This window comes from Epargyreus clarus, unplaced genomic scaffold, assembly GCF_041222505.1.
Source record: "Epargyreus clarus isolate Ecla_fem2 unplaced genomic scaffold, WU_Ecla_fem_2.2 ptg000021l, whole genome shotgun sequence".
Lineage (NCBI taxonomy): Eukaryota > Metazoa > Arthropoda > Insecta > Lepidoptera > Hesperiidae > Epargyreus > Epargyreus clarus.
The window spans coordinates 14687187-14704788 of record NW_027332228.1 but is presented as its reverse complement, the minus strand read 5'-3'; the positions used below and the strand labels follow the sequence as shown (position 1 = coordinate 14704788).

Genomic DNA, 17602 nt, shown 5'->3' with positions numbered 1-17602 from the left:
TATAAACAGGTTAGTACCCATGAACGGGGCTAAATAGCACCCTATTTCTTGTAATGTAGGTAAATATCCAATATGTAAGGGTCATAACCTTATTTGAACGGCTGAATACCCTTTAGGTATATTCTACTCAATAGTAGATTCTTTTATGTGAGTAAATACTCAGTATAAACGGGTCAGTACCCATGCACGGGGCTAAATAGCACCCTATTTCTATGTTCATAGCTTTATATAAGCGAGATTTATATAAGGATTTAAATAAGCGAGATCACCTAAATAGGTGACAAGCTTAGTTAATGAACATAAGACGTCAAATTCCTTGCTACAGAACAATATGGTAATCTAAAAATCCTTTGCTTGGAAAAATATATATGTAAAAATTTACCTTGTCATTCCTCATGAATATATAAGATTATCATCTTATCTTTAATAAATGAAAATAATACATTTTCAATTTGCGACGGCATTCGTAATGGCCGCCTAGTACAAGTCTTCAGAATAATTTCGTCAAAATTCTTTATTTTCCATTGTAACTTTTCTGCACAATATATCACACCTACGTCTTTTATAAATTATTAATTGAAATATTTGTTATAAATTAACAATTTTTACTATAAATTACTTATTTTATTTCTTATTTTGAAAAATCATAAATGTACACAGGCTGCACGAAAAACGATAATGACATTTACCGGTAGGGGGCGCTATAAGTAGGTTGGATATTGTTTTAAATTATTTGAATTCGAGGTTTTTAGCTCTGAATATACGTGACACAAGGCTGACGACTGGCGGTGTACTACATGTCAACATTATCATTGAAGAGACTATGCAGTGAAGTACAATTTGGTTTTTAAACACAATCATTGTCTCTATCCAAATTAGCCCGTAGTTCTAGTTACTTCCTAGGAATAGCAAACGGGAAGAATCCTCTCCAATCTACATTAGGTTTGGCGAAGTTTAATTCTTCTAAATGGTCCCCACATAACATCTGTAATAAATCCTAAATAGGTTTGAAGGTTTATGTCACAACTGCTGTATATCTGCTCTACAATAATCTTAAAACTACATATAACACACTGCTTTTATGAAGCAGAAATAGACATAACAGTTACGCCGCATGCTACAAGGCCTTCTACCAACTTTAAAACGCAAACATAATGTTTATAGGTAAGTAGCAGTTTAGCTGCACATAGCAATTTAACTGGGAAGTATTCTTCCACCCTTATAGTTAACGTACATCACTATTACACAATGTTTAGTGACGAATTTATATTTACAGTAACAGCGGTAAACGCGAGCCGTACTGTCAATATATTGCATAGAAAAAAAATCTTGTCTGCCACGACCCGTGTCTGATACGTTCTACGTCTGTACATAAAACACGTCCTGAAACTGACGCTATGTATGCCAGTATCTACACATCAGTATTGCGTAGCGTGTAGCGTTCAAGAGGCGGAACGTGAGTTATAAATTGCATTTATTAACGTAACGCCGCCCCGAGTACGCACACATACACATGTACATATGTACATACACACACGTACATACGAACGTACGAGCGTGCTCGCATGCCCGTAACATCGTCAACTGTACGAAGGTTAATCGCGAAATCCAATTAACCTGTGTACTTTCACTATTTCAGCATTCGAAAATGTTAAAAAATATCAAGTTGTTGGTGTTTCCAATCATACAAGTAACTTGATTTGGTATTTATTGACATCTGACGTAGCTACGTGGTAATAACCCCTTATATATATTCTGTAATTCGGCATAGAACAACAGACCCAATTTACTGATTCCTTGCCACTTTGGAGGACTAAGATATTTGTCTTATATTCTCTTTCAGCATCCATACTCTTCCACTGAAGCAAAATATCTATGTCACACTTTTATAAGTGTAGTAGTGGTGCCTCTCTGGTCAAACAATATTGTGTGTTCATTGTTATAATAACTAAGTTATACTTACTACTTATAGACTCACAAGCCAATTAGTAATATATAATTACGTTATGTTAGTAATGTAACCATACAATAGTATCTGTAATCCTACATTGTAATCTTAACTTGCATTTTTAATTATTATCTTTATAACCACATTACAGTCTGTAACTGATAATCTAGTAATTCCAGCTAATCTAATATAAGGTCCTAAAACAGCCAGTACCATTTTTTTCCATTAAATTGTAAAAGGTAAAATGATTACAGAGAAAAATGTAATTTTATATTGCCATTAAAATAAATGTAAAAAAAAATCATCCACTATTCTTTACAAATCAAACCAAACATGGTAAAAATACACAATAAACACTAAAAAAAAAGAATTTAAAACATTAGACAAACATATTTTTTTACATACTTTTAATTATTTTACACAACACTCATTAAAAATATATTTTTTGAAAAACCGTAATAAACATAAATGGAAACTACTCACAGTTCTGTTGATGACAACACCAAAGTAGTCAATGAGGTTCTCTCCATAGAAGAAGTAGTTGGACGTCAGTAGGAAGTACCAGGAGAGGGAGCGGAACCAAGGCAGGCCGTGGACCCGGTACACAGCGTACCCAATGTTGATGATCTCCTCGAAGCATTTCACTTGAACGCAAAGCACCTGTATGATGAAAATAGATTAGTAATAATGATAAAAACAAAAACTACTTTTTATGTATAATGGGCAAAATTTTGGACAGTGATATCCAAACTAATATTATAAAGTTGAAGATTTTTTTTTGTTTAAACGCACTAAGAAAGGAACTCTGTGGAAGTACTTTTGGGATTTGAGAAAATCAAATTTTAATGTAACACACCTTGCATTGAGGAATATTTTGGGCTAGTATCTGACAAAAGCAAGGATGTAGGCTTAAAAAAGCTTATTCACTCTTGTCCTTACCTCATCCATAGTGATTTAGATCAAATAGCCTCAACCTAAGTTATTTCATACATTGCCTTTATGCAAACAATTCTTGTATGGAATTTTCCTTTCATGCAGTCAGTCTGATAGTAAGTGACCCAGAGATAGGCATCTATAACCAATTTCATATAGAAAAGGAAATCTACTTAAATCGACACCACTGCTGACAACTAAGTTGGTCACTTCATACTTATGTCAGCCTGTATCCAAACTCTTCCACCAAAATGCAAAAACTGCTTTACACCATAATATATGTGTTGGTGGTACCTCCCAAGTGAACCTATACAGTTTCTATCTATAAAGCTTTAACTAAATGACACATACATAAAAAATGTAATACATTTACATTGTTAATCCAAACCTCACTATGTTAACATTTATTAATTATGAAACAATTTGCATATTATTTATTTCTGTTTATTTCCACTTACAGACTGACAATAATAAAGTACAACAAACTTGTTTACCTTATGAGTTTTTATTAGGAACAAAAACCATGAGGAATATTCAGTAACAATTATGTTTAAAGTCATGAATTGAGATTTTAAACATTTAAGTTGAAGACAAATTGGAGTCAAGGTTCAAGCCTTGACTTCTATAAACAACATTGTATCTTTTAACTATGTTGTAACTATGAAAAGAAAATATGTTAAACCATTGACAAAACTACTGAAACTAGTTGATATCTACAGGGTTCCTATATATACTTACCTTATTTAAATATAGATTCTACTATATGAAAGGTTCTCTATATAACCTGATTATATGCTCAACAATAGTAATATATATATTGAAAATTATGAATTGAAGTATAACTGGATACTTTGTGAAAATGCACATATTTGATCTAATTGAATTGAATTGCAGAATTACATTTGCATATGAATTAAAAACTGTAGTATAAGTATAGAATAAGCATACAATATACTCCAAAGAAAAACAATTGTAGTAATACAGTATGAAATCAGTCTTATCAAGGGTAGGTCTTTACTATTTTCAAAAACCCTATACTAACTGTATTAAAACTAATATATAACACAAAGAACATAGATATATACAATGAAAACCAATAAACATGATTAAGAATACATATTTACCGTAATCATGAGTGCCAAAGGTCCACCATAGATGAGCAGGCAGAAAGCTCCGATCATGAGCCACGTGAAGATACCTCGGATCACCCAGTTCCTCCATCTTTATTATAAACAAGTTATTTATAAACAAGTTAAAACAAATCAATCAAATACTGTGCCAGAAGAAAATAGGTTTCGTTCACAATTGCATGACTTCTAAAAAGCTCCCAAAATACATTATGTAAATTATCTTTAATGTTGTATGGATTTAATTTGCATTTTTTTTAAATAATGAGTGAGTTTCAAGTACAGAATGACTCTTCTAAAAAACCTTCCATAACATTTAACTTAACATAAATTAACTAAAAAGTTACAAGTGATTTTAATTTGCATTTTACATAGTAAAATAACTAGCAAACTTAATAAAACTACTTGGAATTAACTAAAGTTTTTACCTCGAAGAAAGACCGGAAAGCGCGGAGTCGAGGATCTCCGGAGTTTTATCCGTTCCCTGAGGCAAATTTTTCGCCAATTCGTCCACATATTTCTCCTCTAACACCTTCTCCTCCTCCGAATCCACCTAACAAACACACGATTTATTATTACGAAATTTCTAGTCACTAAAACTGGTTTTACGTAAAAATTAAAACAAATTATATCTACATGATCGGATTCCCCAGCGGTTTCCACTTTATCATTCCCGTCGCCTTCACCGCGCCGATGCCTCAGTTCACTCATTATGAATCACTCAAACACCACGATTAAAACTTTGTTTGCAGCAGGTTACACCTAGCTCAACAAATCAAATATTTTTATACCATTTATGAGCAGAATCAATGTCCGAATCAAAACGATGTTTTCCTTTTCAAGCCGAGCTGTCAAACGAAAAATCAATAGTTTGTTTCTTTTTTTTTTCTTAATGTTGCAAGTGTATTTATGTATTCAGTTTATTTTTTTATTCTGCTAGCCAGTAATAAATCAGTTATTTTGTTGTTTTACTTTTCATGTTCGGCTTATTATGTTTACGTAACATATATTTTATGACGTAATTAATCTGATACTTAATTATTGATTAAACAATAATGAGTTGGTATAAAATGTTCAAGACTATTTGTTGATACATTATTCTTACTGTGTCTACGTATTAAGTAGCGTATAATTAATATAAAATGGGTTTAATTAATGCTTTTACCAAAATTATAAAGCAATAATAAGGATTTTAAAATTTAGTCTATAGTGCATTGTGTTTTGTAAGTTCATTTGTCGTTAAAGTGTTCAAGTAAAATGAAATTCCCACTTTACCAGAGAAACAACATGATCATTTGTGATAGCATAAACGTTTTGAATATTTATATATTTTCAATAGTATATTACAATCAGTACGGAACACCGATCTGTTTATTACGTTCCCAAATAAATTATATAATAAACTAAAGTATATAAACAATCTATATATAAACACCTAAAGTAACTAAGTGTAATTTTAAAAGGTATTTAGATTTTAACTCATACCTTTTTGTTTGTTTGGTTCGTGCAGAAGTTTAGGAAAGAGGTTTAGTATGGGATTTCTTTGAAAAAAATAACTAATTGGAAAACAAAAATCAGATCTGGCAATAAAATGAATGTCACTTAAATGTCATAAATTACACTATGACATCTGTTGGCATGACATCTTGTGTTTTTGGTAAAATTAATAGTAGCTATTGTTGCCTTCTAAACGATAAAATTTTATGTTTTAATAATGTTGTTGCTATTTGAAAAACAAATAATACTGTGTCTATTATAGTATTTTTAGAGATACATAATATAATAGAAAAAAATGTTATAAGGACGTATGTTTCCTAATTGTGTATGCTGGTCAGTTTGACGTTTGTAAAAAAGTTAAAATAATAAACAAACATGGCGAGTGATTTGGATGAATTTGAAAAGAACATTGAAAATGTAAGTATTCCTATATTTCTGTGTAATTGGCTTCAGTTTTGCTTAAGATATATTCACAGTACTTGTTGTCGTTGCAGTTGAAGGCTATCGTACGAGATTCGTTCGCCAGAATTTACGCTACACTCAAGGCGAGGGAATTGAAAACATTAAGACAACTCGACGCTATACGTAAACAATGCCAAGATGACAAAGACTCGAAACGAAATTGTGCCCAGAACATTCATATATACTACGACAACGAGTCCACTTTATTAGATAATGTAAATAAGTACGGTGTGATAGATTTTGAGAGACTTAGTTTTGATAGTAACACATTTACATTGGAAGACTACGTGAGTCCGAACGATGATCACATGTATTCGTACAAGACGATCGAAGAGTTAACTAAGAACGATGAACACTTGGAGGCAATCGAAGAGGCGGCTTTGAAAGAGATTACTAGAACTGATGACTGTGTGTGTTTCGTTGAGATCCGGCCCGAAGAGGTTTCAAAAAGATTCCGAGATGTAGATACCCATTTACCTCCACAGTCTATAGAAAATGTATGCAATGAAAATGAAATTAAGGAAACTGAGTGTGTAGATGATCAATCCACTGTCACGGAAGATGAAAAAAGTGAAAGCACAGATTCTGATCATAAAAAAATAAACCCGACTGATGAGTGGTTAAATTCTATAAAAAGTCAAACGGAGACCGAGCCAAGTCAAGTGACAGACCTAATGGAGCATAGTACTATAACTTGCTCTTAGTATTGTTTGCACTTACTAACTCCCTAGGTACTTAACATAGCATTAATAAATTTTATATTTTGTCACAAATATTATATAGTTATTTCATTTGTCAATAAACCTACTCATTGTACTAACCAGTTAATCTGTAGCTTGATTACACTTATGGTATCATTTTATAATCTAAGACTAAGCCTCGCACATACAAATAATTATTTTACACAGTTTTTAACTGTAATGCATAATAATGAAGTTAAATTTTAAATTCATAATTTTCTAGTTATTAAGAACACCTATTCTCCTTTGATTGAACTGAAATTGAACATTGAGTCCTTTTTTGTACATAAAAAACTATAGGCATATATAAATAAAAGACCAAAATTTTTAAAGCATCAACTTATATTGTTAATACATTTTTACAAATGGCGTTACTGAACACTTACACTAATATGCATTGACTTTCGATTATATTTCCTAATGAATAAATATTACCCTTTATTTTGTCTGCACTTTTAGTGCAGTGAACAAAATTAATATAATGTAAGTATACCAATCGTCCAATACCAATCCCATTGCTTGATTTGCTCTCACATAATATTATGGTTTTATTTATGGCACTTATACATGACATACATTTTAAAAAACGCGTCCCTATAAATTCCCATCACTGGATGGAATCTGTTTTTATGGGTAAGGTATTTCTAGTTTGTACTCAACTTTCACTGGAAACTGATGGCACGAAAAGAGGTGCAAGTGTGAAAAGGTAGGCATTTTTTTATACTAGGGTGAAGTCGAAGTTACCGTGCAAAAACTGTGAAATGGAAGAATACTGTTTTCTAATACTCAAATGATTCACCATCCTAATAATTATTAAATGTTACATAGGCACTACATTTCTTCTTGGATGGTTAGACATTAGGCCACTAATACACGTGAGGATAATTTATTGTCTCAATACATTTCGAGCGAGTTACAAACTAAGAATTTACCAAACGTTACGATTACATCCAATTGAATGAATAATGCGATACATAGTTTCCCTACGTTTATAATTTCGATGATAAGTTAGTAAAGACTAAAAAAATCCATTAGAAGGATACATGATAAATTCATTACAGGAGTACAAAATCTCAAATGAGTACAAAGTTCGAACTAACTATGATAATTATATTGCGAATCTAAAGTAGGTATGTTATGAAGAAGTTACTAATAAGTTATACAACTAGCTTATGATTATGTGTGTTAAGGCTACTATTGTACATTTTAACAAAATTAACAATTCTTATGTACTATACAAGGCCGAAGTCTGTGCACACCGCGGCGACGTCCCTGTTGTTCTGTTTTTCGGAATTGGCGGCCATGTTCAATTCGACCAGCGTATCCACGCTGTTTATGCTGACTCCCTTAAGTATCTTCTGTGCTGCTAAACTAGTGAAATTAAAGCTCAAGTCGCTCAGGCTCGGAAAATTATAGAAATCCTGATTGTCCTTCTTTCCTTCTTGACTCAGACTGTACCTTTTCTGTTTGTTTTCTAAACAGTTTATCTTCTCAGTCGAAGTGTTAATATCCTTTATTGGTTCCTGATTCTTCAGTGCTAAATTCGGTTCCGAGCCGAGAACTGTCGGTTTCTGGTCAATGCCCTTCGTTAATAAATTCGCTATCGATTCAGAACTCATTCTGTTGTGATTGTGTACATTTGGAAGACCGTTTAACATTTGTAATGCTGCAGCTTTCTTTAGTAGATCGACACTTTTTAATTCGCTATTTGAATTAATATTCGTCTGGAGGCCGCTATTTGCGGATGATAACGAATTTTTTTGGTATCTGAGGCTGCCCAATGATCCGATTATGTTGTCGTAACTCTTGGTGGGTGTCGACGGATTACTGTTAGTTGTCGTTTCTAAATTATGTATATTGTTGTGTATAGCAGGAGAAGTAGGATTAGAAGCGACCTCATTGGTGTTGTTTAACTGATTTTTGTATATAAAGCTATTATTGTTCGTTGCTCCTCCTATTTGCAGAGATAGTTTGCGATTGTTGTTCATGCCTGTATCATGCATGGAGTTCTTGTTAAACTTGTTTTCTTGAACTTTTATCGGTTCTTGTTCTTGATACATTTGTTTCTTCTTTTCAACACAAACATCGAATGAAGTTTCTGTCGGGTTTTTTGAGGTTTGATTAGTAACACCGTTTTGGGATACGGACACCACCTGTCGGTCGTCGTTAATAATGTAAATATTGCTTCCGTTACTAGTTTCGGTAACTTTTCCGTTTTCGAACGTAATGACTGAACGGACAGGGGAATTTTGTACATAAACTTTGGTGTTCGTTCCACCGTTCTGAGAAATTGTATTGGTTGTGACTTTCAGTGTGATTGAATTGTTTGAGTTCGAGCTCGCAAGCATTGTTGTTGCTGGGTTCTCTACCTTTGCCCCAAGAGTCTTGTTATGCAAAGGGGTAGCGGTTTTTTTGGGTGTGGACTGACAGTTTTTTGGTGAGGTTTTAGGGGAAATGCTTTTTCCATTTTTAACTGTTTCACCTCCAATGATGGGTGGTTTCGTTCTGTATTTGTGCAAACTTTTGGGCGAACTTTGTAAGCTTTGAACTTTGACAAGAGATTGTGCTCTGCTAAGACCCGACGCTCCATTACTATGACTAGGAGAAGGTTTTAGTGTGCGATCTGATATGTGCGATTCTAAACTGGAGTGACCACTACTGCCGCTGGTGTGGTAGCTCCGTTTCATTGGCGAATTCTGGCTGTCTATCAGCCCATTTTTACATTCTTTTCTTGGTGTTCGATGTGTGCTTGTGCTCTCCAGGCTCGAGGGTCCGCTAGTTGACATTACGTGATCTGAATAATCTACCCTTCTCAAGCTGCCACTCGGACTGTCTCTTAACTTGGGGTCGCTGTGCCTTTGTGGGGATCCGAAGTGATCTAAGATGGTTTTGTTAGTCGAACTTCTGCTCAAAGTTGATCTTGGAAGACTCCCAGAGCTAGGGCTCGAATGCCTCACTGGTGAGTGGTCGTACTGGACAGAGCCTGCTAGCCCTGATTCGGTAGATAGGTGTCTCTTGTGCCTTCGTGGAAGCGTCGACGATCGATTGCTAATCTCCGAACCGTCGTAATACGAAGATACGTAAGAAGTTTGACTCTGCAGCGACTCCTGAAAATGAAAACAATAAATTGATCAAATGACTATAACGAGATACTATTTATTTATTATTATATCAAATACTTATGGATGCCAATGTGCAAGTAATTCCTTGAATGTTTAGAGACCGTTTTTATATTCCTTTTCAAAACTACCAAATGTACGACTACCAAAAATTGAATAATTCATTACGATATCAGAGACTTGTAAAATCGAGAACTCATCTTCAAAACTTCGATTGTCTGTATCTACATTGTTTCCAAACAACATTCTTATTAGTAACTCACCTTGGAGTTGGTCTGCGTAGCGACACAATGTAGGTGTACCGCCTTCGAGTTGAACCACTCAGTGGGCGGGAACTGGGCAGAGAATGTGCTCATCGCTCGGGTCTGCTTGCTGCGGCCGCTTCGTCTGAATAAGCGGGAGAGCAACGACACTTTCTCTGGAAAGAGGAAGATGAGGAATTCGGTTAAAATTAATACTACAATTACAGGTGCACTCTAGTCATGCAATACTAATGCTTGCTGTTGAAATATTTGATAGGTATAGGTACATGTGAATTGTTTGCTGAATATTGAAATTTTGAATGTACCAATAATGTAGAATGAGTGAGACGTTTTTTGATTGACCACATGTAGTTGTTGAGATTAACTATACAATTGCGTTACAAAGCTTGTGTCTATTGCAGATAACTGATCGCCAAATCTAATGCAACACAACTAAATGAAAGCAAGAGTGAAGCCGATACGAAACTAAGTTCCAACGCACTGCGAACGTAACTCAAAGTAGCGGCAATAACGTGTTGACAACTCACGTGTAAAAAGCCGCATCGAAATCCATCGACGCACTAGAGTATGAAAGGAAAAAGAAGTGTAAAGTTGAGGAATCACTACACTTAAAGATACGGTGGAAACAATGCTTACTAGGCGACGCGGATTCAACGCTGGGCGGATAGTCGGTGGATGAGGAGCTATCGGTGGTGTTCGCATGCTTGTGGTGAAGGCTTCGGGTGGAGGCACAGCGTTGGAGGTACTTGCTCGAGGAGCCGAAGATGCGGAGAGAGTGGCGCCTGTCGAGGGAGCGCGGGGCGGGGAAGGACGCGCTGCGGCGCTTGTTCGGCCGCCCGTACAGGATCTTGTCGTTTGGGTTACCTGGAAACAAAGAGAAGATTTTCATACAATTAATTTTTTTATGTAACATCCATTATAGTTACCTAAGTCTGTTATGATTCCTCTGCTGGGCTGGCTGAACAATTGGCCAGTTGTCCAGTTAGCTGGACAGTTGATCTAAAGTCGAATCTAGACGCTTATCAACTATTACTAATTTGTGTATATCTGAAGAACTTAATAATAACATAAGTATTAATTATAATGTACCTACTAAATAACTTCAGTTTAACAGATTTAAATATGAAAAGGTCGGTACTCAATATGATCTACCGCTATTTTTTCATAAAACAAAAAATGCACTGGAACTATAACGCTCGCACTGTTAGTTTGATTATCCGGTAGCCGGTCAAAACATCGTAAACAAAATTCACGTAATAAACTGACAACGTGAAAACCCGGGTATAAAATATATGGCGATACGCCAAAACTGATGGCCAGATATCGGTGATCGATACCCGGCTTATGCGGTGAATATTCAACCCGGCTTTTAAACGATTCAAATTTATCGCCAGGGTACTGAAATATGACGGAGGACATGTACCTTGTAGGTACAAAGACTAATATGACAGATTTACGTAAGCGTTGATATTGCTTAAATGTTTCTTAAATGTAGGTTACCTGCCTAATCGTCAAAACAATAATCTTCATCCCGGTAAAGTTAAAAAGGTTACAGTTTTTCCAGTAGGGCAGGGTTTTTATTAATTGAGGGCAAAGAGCATAAGGAGACATTATAATGTCGTCCGCTGATGATGATAATAGTTTAGGGTAAAAAATATTTTACAAAAAAAACATTATACAATTTTATAATTTGTTACATAGATGCATGCAGGCAGATAGACTACACATAAAAAGACTATTAAGCTTCAGTATTATGCAAACTCAAATAGATGATTTGAAAAACTAGGAAAATCATTACGTCCTCATGAAAATAACTCGTAAAATATAGAATGTTACTCGTAAATGTCATACACATCATAAAATATTAATGATGCAAGAATTAAATGCATTTATGTATTGAGTGTTGCGTCAGTGTGGTATTGCAAATTATTTTTCTTACCAGTAGATACCTACAGATGAACATCACGGCAGAACTCTTGGGTTTTGCAGAATTGCAATTCCTATCGTTGCATCTATTTCTGTCTAATAAGTGAGGTGTTAAACTATTGTGTTTTGATTTGAAGGTGCTGTGGGACAATAATAATAATAATGAGGCATTCCAACATAGTCCACAGGAATAACAATGTGTCTGTGTGCGACCTCAAGTGGCATTCCTGTTGTGTCTGCGGTTGATAGCATAACAATCGTACAAGAACACTGTGATCCCTAAACATCAAGTCATAATCTCATGTAGTCACTCCTGTACATGGAAGTGAGTTTATTATGAAACCCCGTAAAAGAAGACACACTGCATACCGGTACTTAAAATATTTGATTAGTAAAGGAGAGATTAACTGTAATTGAAATAATCATAAGCTTTACCAATAAAATTCCTTGAAGGTAGCGATAAACCGTATGATTGAGTACCTAAATCTTATAATTAATTCGTTTTACCAATTGCGTTTGACAATAACCATGTCAGTCATAACAATTATGCTCTTAAGTTCTGTGAGAAGGACAAATTATACTTCGCCATATATTACACCATGTTATTAGCAACACTCGCTAATTTTCCTTCAAGAATATTAACACCGCAAATTTATGTGACAACATGAGCCACGTCTTAAATTGTTGCCGCAACTCGGTATTTTAATGAATGCCTAGACAGCTTAATCTAGGTAACGTAAATTAGTCCTAATATCTCTTTAATACTTGTGTACAACTTTATGAAAAACATAATGATGTCAAGTGATGAAACACTGAGAAATGTTGATTCTAAAATGGGTGAACTAGTGACGTGTTTATTTCAACGTTTTTATCCTTAATAGATAGAAAGAAATAGCAAGGAATTTAAAGCACATACCGTCCTGCTCTCAATCATTAACACTGTCTGTTCCCATCCCGTCTGTTAGCAATAGATAATCATGTATTTGTTAAACTTTATTAAAGAATTTGGACATTTCAAAATTAATAAAACTTCTATTTAATTCTATTTCTGAGTCTTCTATTTAAAAGGAAGAAAAACGCGCATACGAGTCAGCGCATGTCATGCCGAAAAGTATACCCGCTTAATACTTCTAAGATATAGGAAAGCTACAGTATGTGAGTCACTATCAATGTTCTGGTCGACTAACCAAAAACATAAATCTACCGTTTGTTGATACTAAAAAGGGCTCACTCACCACCAAAAACAACTCAGAACACCACACACATGACTCACACATGTAATATTACAATTACACGCACAAAACTAACGGGTACTTCAAGTATTCGAAGGTTGGCAAAAGGACGAAATGCAAAGTCCTGTAAATCGAATCGGCGCCAAGTTCACGGCTGATTTATGCGCGCATCTGCGTTCGATCTCTTTGTGCGTCACACCGCTAAGTTATGCGCTTGTTTAGCGGGCCGGTTGAAACTTTTCGTTTGAGACGCACGCGTTTAACGCTTTACTGGTTTTAGCAGCTAATTAATTGGTGCTGGTTATTGAGTTATAAAGGTGGTAGAATTCGCCGACAATCGCTAATTTCTAGCTTGCTCTAACGATAATAAAACTTTAATAATGTTTTTAAAAGTAGGTACCTATTGGTGTAATTCACTGACCTTTGGGAATTCGAAACAAAACATTCAAAACATGTAAACCCCAAAATATTTTCCTTGATTGTAAAGATATCAAAAATAGGATCTATATTTACGTAAAACTCCTCAGTAACTGACGGTCATTTTCCGTGGGTTTTTCTTGGACGGCCCTGCCAAGTCGCGAATTGTGCAATCTCGCATACGAAATGCGATTTTATTGGTACGTGCAAACTTCTGCTATATTATAAATTACAAGACAAGACAAGAATTCCAGTTCTCAGCTCTTTTTGGTTTTTGGTCACTTTTATGTGAATTTGAAGTATTTCACGAGGATTTTGTCCTCACTTTTGAGTTTCTCAGGACAGTAAGGAGCGCTGCTTTATTCTTCTTCGAATGGTAGGTAATTAGGTATATAGTTAGGCCTCAGGTGTTTCACAAGTCGACGGCGCGATAGGTCTTCAAACCTATTAAGGGGTGACCGGTTGATTACAAATGTCTGTGAAAGGTACAATTATTACAAATAACGGCCGAAGGACTATCCTCCTCCTTTTTTCGATTTCGGTAAAAAAGGCTATCACGCACGTCAAGTACGCAACATGTCTTGAGAATATAGGTTTCCTCTCACTCTTTTAATATCCCTTTAAAATAATTGACATCTCTACTCCGCTATATTAGTCAGATAACCTCTTCATTGGTTTTCCATTTGCTAATTGCCCTCGCTATTTGCGCCCGCATGAGCCAGATACATCTTAGTCGTCACCAGAGCGGAATCCCTGGCCATTAAAATACCGTCCAGTGAGTCCTGGATGCATTACTCCACATTACAGAAATAAACCGGAATGTCACGCGCCATTTTAGCGCACCACGCTTACGCACTGCGTTACAATCTATACTGGATTTCCAGTTATAAGTAATATGTATACAGTTATAAGTTTTACAGATCGGATATTCCGTGCGCGGGTGTAACAGCGTGTGCCTGTGAAAGATTCTTCAATTTTCACGCGAGTCGTAAAAGTCTCAAGTTTTAAAGATTAATCAGATTTATAGTTTTATTTATATATACGAAATAAATGTACGTAATTATTAATATAATAAGTTAAGGTACTTAATTAAATAAAAAAGGTTAATGCTTGACAAGATGGCCAGGGTATTTAATGAGCAATAGCACCTGAAGATGAGATTGGCTGATAAATGTAAAATAACTTTAAATTAAGCTACGGCGAAATATAAAGATATAACAAATGCGTTTACATTATAAAGTTTTATTATCAATGTTTAGGTAGTGTGAAATACCAGTGTAGTCCACTTCGCAATTCTCTTTTTACATTTTTCATTCCTCGCCACACCTTGCTTCACTTGTTTTATTTTAGTAAAACACTTATGTACAAATGGTGCTGTGTTTACAAAACCATAATTGCGGTAAGAGTACTTCAGTGTGAACCTGAAGGCATTCTGAATAGACAAATGAGCTCCCTCAGACCTGACTAAGTGGTTCCTCTACCGTGAGTTTGGAGAAGTGAAGAGAGAAGAATAATATGTTAAAAAAGTTGCGAAAATTTTGTTGTGAATGCGTTACACGGAAGACTAATAAGTCTTGACAATAGTCAACAATGACGTTTTGTAAAGTTACGAAATCATTATGGTTTCAGCAACTTTACGTCTTAAAACTATATACCTACTTATTTCTGAAATACTCTTTTACATTTTATTACGTACAGCAATAAGAATAAAAAACAAAAGTATTTTTATAATCAACCAGACAATATTATTTTGCGACAAGATGAAATGAACAATTTCAAATGTTTGTTTGAATATCCGTCCCGCGAAAACAATCTGCACTTTGCCCATATTGTCTTTCCGTCCGTGTCGGTGTTTGTTATTAATGAAAATATACACCACTGTGAAATATTTTAAGAGATTTCTCACACTTGTAACCCATTTTCTTTTATCTTATTTATTCCAATTTTGCAATGCATAAATGGCATTAGCTGAATCATCGGGTACCTATGTCCTTTTGTTTCAATTTAGAATTAATTGTTTAATAAAATTAAAGTAATATAATATGTAACGAATGAAACATATGAAATAAATGGAGATGAAAAATAAATAAAACGCACAAAATAAATGAAATGAAATTCCAGCTTTCAAAGAAGAAAACAACACTACAAAAGCTTCTACAAGACTATCTGACTTCTAGTAGAACTTCTAAAGAAATAAGACTTAAAATCGGTGACTTCTCGTCTTAACTTCTAAAGAATTCTTCGGTTTAGTCTTTTGAAGTTATTCTGACATAACTATCAGATGGCGAAGCATCAGAATCACTAAACACCAAGGCAGCGGCGCTTCACTTGCTTATTTTGTTATGCACATGTCAATTTCAATCGTCCATTCTCTAGCTTTTCTTATCAGCTAAGTGCATTTGAGATCTAGATTACGGTGCGTTAAAATCTTGTGCTTAAGCTTTTACTGACTGCTCGTGAGCTCGAGTTCTAGATTCGTAGTGCCTTAAAGGGTTATAATAGCTAGAACCTATTTTCATATGTACTGTTATTAGACTTGAGTAATTATAGTTTATTGGTACAGATTTTAAACTGTAACATTACAGATCTGGAAATTCAACCCTAAGAAAATTTTAAAGGACTTTTAATAAACTGTGATTTTTTTTATGAAATAGAAGTAATAAACGGAGAAGCCATCCATTTGATTTTTACTGCACTGCCGCATAAGGACATGTGTTATCATGTTCAAATAGGTTGTAAATGTTAGAGTCCAAAAGTCTAACCTGTCATCGGCTTGAGTAGCGTTCATGAGTATATGTTGGTACCAATTTCTCGCACTGGCGGATCAGGCCTCAGCTCCTGAGGGGCCTCCAAATATCTAAAAGTTCCCTTGTAGATATTTGTAAAAGTTTGTAAAATTAGATAAAGTTCATAGAGTTGGGGCCCATATTCAACGTATAGCCCCGGGCCTCATTCGACATTTCCGCTCCGGGCCTGCGACGAGCTTAATCCGCCAATGATACCACTGTAAGTATCTCCTACTAACCTTCAAACCAAAACATTTATTTTTTTATATTTGTATTTCTTAATACACTTACCTACTATCAAGTGGCAGCAGTGGATTGCATGCTCCTTTGTGTGTTTATTTTTAATACATAAAGAAAAATAAAGGAAATCCTGATGCATCTAAATATATGAAAGGAATGCCGCAAAAGGCCCGTATAGATAGTATTTGCATGCAAACATTGTAAGCGCTCTGCGGACATGCAACAGTCGAGTCCAGGAATTGTATTTACGGCTGTTTTGCCGACAAAGTAATTAGTTAAGTATTTGTACACCTTTTTACACGACCTCGATTATCCTTTCATCCTTAAAACATGTAATAATTAATTATTTTTAAAGGGTATGATACGATTTGTAAGTACCAGAATTGTAACGCATCGTATTTAGAATGATAGGCCATAATTAATACCGTGGAAAAATAAACATTTATTATCTATATGTGTATACTTTGCATACATCGTCACGGCCGAAGCTAAATGTAGCATATCCGTTTAGGTCCTAAGCCACAAACGAACAAGTTCATTACATGTTCCAGCAATAACTACAAGTGTAGGTCAACAACCCTAGAACGTTCAAACAATAAAATCCACTTAAGTCCGAATACAAATTCAAAATAAACATTGGTAGAGCATAAAATCACGGGCGCTACTCGTTGCATATCCGATTGGAGACTAAAATAAACAGATATACGCACGTTTATGGAATGTATTGCCCCTACCATAAGTTCTCATTAGCTTATCGTCCGTAATGAGATACTTATTGCACTCGGTGTAATATTCAAATGAGTTGTATTTTAGTGGGATAAATACTATCGAGGGTCTAATGATCTTAATGTATCGCTGCTTAGTAATGTTTTATTTCGTGGCGCAACTTGTTTTTCGAAATTATTGCCACGG

At 34.9% G+C, this 17602-nt stretch overlaps 3 protein-coding genes across 4 annotated transcripts in view; 1 reads left to right on the top strand and 2 right to left on the bottom strand.

The window, feature by feature from the left end:
* Cds (CDP-diacylglycerol synthase) overlaps positions 1 to 4895 on the bottom strand; it is a 28334-nt gene extending 23439 nt beyond the window's left edge. Inside the window, exons 1-4 of one of the 2 annotated variants that reach the window (XM_073085020.1) lie at positions 4800 to 4895; positions 4437 to 4561; positions 4006 to 4102; positions 2432 to 2608 (exon numbers count right to left, since the gene is read on the bottom strand). In XM_073085020.1, coding sequence (XP_072941121.1) covers positions 2432 to 2608; positions 4006 to 4102; positions 4437 to 4561; positions 4800 to 4802 — 402 coding nt within the window. In that variant the 5' untranslated portion in view covers positions 4803 to 4895. Of the gene's footprint in view, positions 1 to 2431; positions 2609 to 4005; positions 4103 to 4436; positions 4562 to 4644 lie in introns of both variants that reach the window. The other variant, XM_073085019.1, reaches the window with a different exon arrangement.
* Positions 4896 to 5776: 881 nt separating this feature from the next.
* Positions 5777 to 6745, top strand: LOC140751135 (uncharacterized). The gene is made up of 2 exons (XM_073085005.1): positions 5777 to 5922; positions 6000 to 6745. The coding sequence occupies exons 1-2, from the start codon at positions 5881 to 5883 to the stop codon at positions 6669 to 6671; spliced, it is 714 nt and encodes a 237-aa protein (XP_072941106.1). The 5' UTR covers positions 5777 to 5880; the 3' UTR covers positions 6672 to 6745.
* Positions 6746 to 7031: 286 nt separating this feature from the next.
* Positions 7032 to 17602, bottom strand: part of knockout (Stork-head domain-containing protein knockout) — a 263079-nt gene continuing 252508 nt past the window's right edge. The window contains exons 7-9 of the mRNA XM_073085004.1: positions 10726 to 10953; positions 10090 to 10244; positions 7032 to 9814 (exon numbers count right to left, since the gene is read on the bottom strand). Of these exons, the coding sequence (XP_072941105.1) occupies positions 7940 to 9814; positions 10090 to 10244; positions 10726 to 10953 (2258 nt within the window). The 3' untranslated portion in view covers positions 7032 to 7939. The remainder of the gene's footprint in view (positions 9815 to 10089; positions 10245 to 10725; positions 10954 to 17602) is intronic.

Excerpts from the sequence above, each read along its gene's own strand:
- LOC140751135 (XM_073085005.1), top strand. The coding sequence starts at position 5,881 with ATGGCGAGTGATTTGGATGAATTTGAAAAGAACATTGAAAAT. Across the intron at positions 5,923-5,999 it reads TTGAAAAGAACATTGAAAAT|TTGAAGGCTATCGTACGAGA; the intron begins GTAAGTATTCCT and ends TTGTCGTTGCAG.